The following is a 6,000-nucleotide window of genomic DNA, read 5'->3' as shown; positions in this document are numbered from 1 at the left end:
ACACATATAAAGCGCTTTAGCTGAGTCCTATGTTTGTTTCTACACATCCTCACCAGTGGCGTAGCGTGGGTTGTCAGCACCCGGGGCAAGGCAAGTAATTTGCGCCCCCTAACCCGTGGATTTGCACCCCCTAACCCTAACCCCCAGATGTTGCGCCCAGTGCGGCCGGGCCCCCCTGCACCCCCCATGCTACGCCACTGATCCTCACACATCCCTCTCTGCCCTTCACCCGGACAACTTTTCAGAGTTCAAGGACCCATTCTAGCCAGGCAAACAGACTCAGGGAGGAGGGTGGTTGGGGAGAGCCCCAGAAGCCAGGTAAAGTTACCTGGATAGCCACATTCAGCCCCAGGGTTTGAGGTTCTCCAACCCCCATCTAGCTGAAAGCCCACTAAGATATTCACTTGACCTGCCAGGACTTCTAATGAGGCAACAACCAGGGAATGCATATTTTAACCTAAAATAAATACACACCATCAAAAGCAACCCAGTGTCAAATGGCAGAAGCCCACATGTCCCTCAGTAGATGCAATGGCACACTAGACCCAATACTGGTTGCGCTTCAAAGTTGGGTTGGTTTTCCGACAGTGCTGGATCATTTCCGGGTCAAGTCTTGACCAGCTGCTTTGCAGAAGACTTTCTTTGGCTGGAGCTGGGGCAACTGGCACAGGATGAAGATGCTCCTGTCTGACCGCCATGAACGGGAAGGTGGTTGTTTTGCCTGCGCCTTCTAGCAGGGGTGTCATTGTGACGGCAGGGACAGTCAAACGCCTTTCCTGGCAAAAGCCTGGGCTGCCGAGAGCTGCTGGCGGCTGACCTGCAACGAGAGGCTTGGTCTTTTGGGGATTGTGACACATTAGGAAGATGCAAACGGCCACCGCACTCGCAATGAACAGAACTGCCACAGCGGCAAGCGGTACAATGATGAGCAGTCGGTTGCTGCTATGAGGGGACTGAACCCAGGTGCTTCTGGAGCTTGTTTTGATGGTGGTCTCAGCCCAGGCAGATTTGCCTTTTGCAACCTCCTCATTAAACCATGCCTCTTTATCGTTTTGATGCCCCTGGTGATTTTGGTTATGCCACGGAGTGTGGCTTGGTCCTTCAGTGTGCCCGTCACCCTCTGGAAAAATCACAGGTTCGGTTTTTGTAACGGTGTAAGTCTTTAAAATGTTTGCACTAGTAGTTAAGAGAGGCACTTCCGGTGTAAACATCTGAATCAGCGAGGGATCATGCGGCACTATGGCATAGTGAAACTGGCCCATGGCAGGCTGCACTTTGTCGGCTCTGAGTACAAATGTGAAGGAATCATTTAATAAATCAACCCCTGTCATATTGGCATCTGCCTCGAGGAATATAGCACCTTTGTCGATGTCGCTCTGTGTGAAGAATGCAGCTTCACTTTTAGAATTGCTTAATGACCTCCTTAGCACTTTCCCATAAGCTGGAGGCACCATCACTTCAAACTTGGGGTTGCTGTTTGTCAAGTTTGCCAGCTGTGAAGCATCCAGGTCGCTGGCTTTTAGCTGGTAAGCCGCCCTGTTTGGAATGTTCAAGCCAAGTGCCGTTCGCACAAGAGGCTGGATCGTGATGTTCATAGCTTGTCCCGTTAGATTACTGTCCAACGTGAACACCGTGAATCCCAGCCTATCTCCAGTTGTGGTGAGGTCCGTCATACAATACACTAGTCTACTTGCATATAAATCGGTTTGGTAAAACCTGGTGACGCGCTCATTGCCAATCAATAAATGCCCATATCTGGGGGGTTCTGTTACTTCAAAACTGATCTCAGCGTTTCTCCCATTTGTGGTCGCCGAAAGGTGTACATTCGTAATAGTGGCACTGCTCTGCCCTTGTGAAAGCACCACCTCTGTTAGGTTGACCAAGGTGACGGCCATGGGTGTCACCTCAAGGTTAAAAAGCTTGTACAGTGGACGGTGTTTTCCATCTGTCACGCTAAAGTAGAAGACCCCAGAGGAAGAAGTTCCATCTTGCACAAACCAGACTCTGCCACCATCGACATCAGCTTGCGTAAAATCCTTGATGGATTCGTTGAGATGCGTCTGCAATGCTAGGTAGCCGTTTGGGGGATTGCTTATGATAGTGTATTTGATCTCTTCCGGGGTGTTATCCAAGTCTTCCACTTTCAGGTTTTCTGGTCCTAGAACTGCTGTATCTCCTTGTAAAACATTCAAATGTAGCTGCTTTGTCTTTAGCTCTGGAGTGTGGTCATTCACGGGCACAACAGTGATATTAAACGTCTCTTCTAAAACACCATAATCGGGTTTCACGGCAGACTTGCCTTTCTGGTTTAGCCACACAGCAAAAATAAATTGGTCCATGAGTGATTCAGAGTCATCATGTATATAGGTGATTCCAAATTTGTTAAGGATGTATTGGGAGAAATTGGGTTTCTCCCTAGTAATGTTTCTTTCTCCTACCACAATTCTGCCATGCGGGGGCAATGAAATAACTTGATACCATACTTCATATGCAGAACGTTGCATCTCGGGTAATTTAAAGAGCAAATTTGAACCATCTAGGTTAGTTTTGTCAATTAAAACCTTGCCTCCTTCATGGACAACAGCACCTATTGTTTTTTCAAAGAAAGAAAAAGTAGTTTTAATTCACAGTAGCAAGAAATCATGATTTAGAGGGCTATGATAGATTATAATATTTTAATGAGTAGGGAAACACAAATGTCTCTCTGAAGTTCTTTCTATCTGAGGCAGGATCTGTAATTTCCAAAACAGAAACTAGACAAAAGGCTTTAAAAAGGAGGTGTGGGGGCAGCAGGGGGAGAACGAGTTTAGGAAATGTTGGGAAAGAAGTAGTCGTTTACTTAGTTTGCCATTGGAATGGAAGGAAACAAATCATACTTTTAACAATTTGCGCAGAAGAGTTGCTCTAACTAGCCAAAATAAATAGGAGACCCAGTAAGATAAGTGTTCGAATTTGATCAGCAAAACTTGAGCTCTAGTCCCTGCACATACATGAAATGACCTTGAGCCACTCATTCCTCTTACTTCACTGAGTAGTTGTGAAGACAAAAAGAACCTAAGACCATAAAAATCAGGCCAAAATCCCATCTTGTCTAGCCTCCAGTTCTCACAGTGCCCAACCACACACCTGTGGGAAGCCCGCAATGAGGACCTCGGTACATGAACACTCTCCCCACTAAAGATTCCCAGCAACCAGATATATAGACATTGGCAGTAGAGCACGTCATTGTTTCTCATCTTCCATGAGTTTGTCTAATCCTCATTTAAAGCCATCTAGGCTGGTGGCTAAATCTTATGCAAGCAAATTCCATAGTTTAATTAAAAAAAAAAGGACCCTGAGTGGTTAAGTCTAGTCAAAGGCGACTGTGAGGTTGTGGCACTCATCTCGCTTTCAGGCTGAGGGAGCCGGCGTTTGTCCACAGGCAGCTTTCTGGGTCATGTGGCCAGCAGGAATAAAGCACTACTGGTGCGTGGAGGAGGACCATGACAGAAGCCAGAGCACACGGAAACGCCGTTTACCTTCCCGCCGGAGTGGTACTTGTTTATCTACTTGCACTTCCTGCTTTCGAACTGCTAGGTTGGCAGGAGCTGGGACAGAGCAACGGAAGCTCACCCTGTTGTGGGGATTCAAACCACCAACCTTCTGATCGGCAAGCCCAAGAAGCTCAGTGGATTAGACCACAGTGCCACCCGTGTCCTATAGTTTAACTGTGCACTGTGTGAAGAAGTACTTTGCTCACTGTCAAACTTTCAGCTTCCTTAAATGGCCCGAGATTCTAGTTTTATGAGAGAGAAAGGGGTAACTTCATGTGAGCTGTCGTGAGTTCCTCAATCATACAAATGTGATTGAAAACAATATACTGGTTTTACCTGTATTTGCAAGTAGCTGAGTGGTCCGATCATGTCCTTTAATTTCGTAAGAAATATTAATGAGGAACACCTGAAGATCCAGAGCTGCTGGTGGGGAGGAGACTGTAAAGGTAAAAGAATCCTGTGCATTCCAATAAACTGCCTCCTTATTTGCATGCTCATAGATGAGCATCCCTTCATCTACCTGTCCAGAGGAGAGAGGAAAAACAAATTACTGGAACATGCAGGTAAGACAGCAGAACCGGTCCAAAACAAGTTTCCAGCTAATTCTTTGGGCTACAGAAAAGAATTACTTCACATGTGGAATTGGGCCAAACCTCAGAGTTAAAACCTATAATCCTGTGAAAGTGCTGTGGGAACTCCATGACCGCAAAACCTTAATTCTATGTGTAATACAAAAGGTTTACCCTCAAGCCGGCTAACAAATCCACTGGTTCACGGCAATGAGTGCTCAGAGGGAGACCCTGGTGCTTTCGAAAGCGAAAGGAAGAATGCCTTCGAATCCAGAAACCCTCACCTGAGAACACTGTTAGGGAAGGTGAAAACCCATAAGGGAGTGCATTTTTAATTTTTACATTGTGGTTTTATTGGGTGTCTTCATGCGGTACAATATAAACTGCAACAGCAAGAAGAACAGGCAGGCACATTAGCACACAAGCGAGCTTCCTTCCTCTCAGTGGCACCACTAGGGTCAGACTAGTGACAGTCCCTGAACAGCCTCCCCCCCCCCCAAACATTTCACAGAGCAGGAAAATAAATAAGTCTGAGTGATGCTGCAGACAGCCATGCCTGACATCTTTAATTCTGCAAAGCTGGTGCACTAACCATCTCTACCTAAAGCACTGAAAACAATATTAGAAAAAGTGATCTGTTTGTCGAAACACGCCAGGAGGGGGCACACGCAGCCCCCAGAATGAGACAAACCTCTCCAGGCGTCTTCCCTATGAAGCGCTGCTCAGGATGTCCATAAATCTTCAGTCCCAGCACGCTTCCAGAAACACATATCAGAAGACTATGCGCACACTCACTCAGCAGAGTTTAGCAAAATAATAATAATACTAATAATAATAATAATAATAATTTATTTGTACCCTGCCCATCTGGCTGGGTTTCCCCAGCCACTCTGGGTGGCTTCCACAGAAACCAAAAATACAGTAAAACCACATATTAAAAACTTCCCTGAACAGGGCTGACTTAAGATGTCTTCTGAATGTCAGGTAGTAGTTTATCGCTTTGACATCTGCTGGAAGGGCGTTCCACAGGGCGGGCGCCACTACTGAGAAGGCCCTCTGCCTGGTTCCCTGTAGCTTTGCTTCTCGCAATGAGGGAACCTCCAGAAGGCCCTCGCCGCTGGACCTCAGCGTCCGGGCAGAACAATGGGGGTGGAGACGCTCCTTCAGGTATACTGGGCCGAGGCCGTTTAGGGCTTTAAAGGTCAGCACCAACACTTTGAATTGTGCTCGGAAACGTACTGGGAGCCAATGTAGGTCTTTCAAGACCGGTGTTATGTGGTCTCGGCGGCCGCCCCCAGTCACCAGTCTAGCTGCCGCATTCTGGATTAGTTGTAGTTTCCGGGTCACCTTCAAAGGTAGCCCCACGTAGAGCGCATTGCAGTAGTCCAAGCGGGAGATAACTAGAGCATGCACCACCAGAAACGAAGTGGGGCGTAGGTGTGTGCATTCTAAGTTTTTATTAAGCAATTTATACAGCACAAAGCAATCATGGCGTCTCTCCTCTTTCTTCTCCAAGAGAGAGAGAGAAAGAAAGTACGACAGTACAATAGAGCGGAAGAGATAAGACTAGCTTCCGTTCTCACACTTTCCAAGCCTAGAAAGTAAACACAGACATGTGATGTAACAATCACACATCCAGCAACGGAGGAGTGAAACGCTAACACTGTTCACTCCCCACACGGCAGTTAAGGAGCGGTGGAAGAATATGCCCCTTTTTCTTTGTTCTGTTTTGGAGGAAAGAAGGAAAAGCCGACCCATTCTCCCCCCTTCCTCTTACCATCCAGGTAGCAGGAAGGTAATTTTTCCTTTATCCCCTGCCCACTGCAAAACAAAAGGAACAAACATCTAGCCAATGTGTTACCTTCCCGCTATTTGGAAAGCAGGGAGGAAGGAGCAAC

The 6,000-nt window shown here is 46.9% G+C and overlaps 1 protein-coding gene across 2 annotated transcripts in view; it reads right to left on the bottom strand.

Annotated features, from left to right (window-relative positions):
• Positions 1–206: 206 nt before the first annotated feature.
• LOC310688845 (chondroitin sulfate proteoglycan 4-like) overlaps positions 207–6,000 on the bottom strand; it is a 29,885-nt gene continuing 24,091 nt past the window's right edge. For both annotated transcript variants that reach the window (XM_083465651.1, XM_083465652.1), the window contains exons 9-10: positions 3,870–4,053; positions 207–2,587 (exon numbers count right to left, since the gene is read on the bottom strand). In XM_083465651.1, the coding sequence (XP_083321777.1) occupies positions 540–2,587; positions 3,870–4,053 (2,232 nt within the window). In that variant the 3' untranslated portion in view covers positions 207–539. The remainder of the gene's footprint in view (positions 2,588–3,869; positions 4,054–6,000) is intronic.

The sequence above is a fragment of the Podarcis liolepis genome (assembly GCF_965112155.1).
Source record: "Podarcis liolepis genome assembly, chromosome: 11".
Lineage (NCBI taxonomy): Eukaryota > Metazoa > Chordata > Lepidosauria > Squamata > Lacertidae > Podarcis > Podarcis liolepis.
This window is presented reverse-complemented; position numbering and strand designations above follow the sequence as displayed.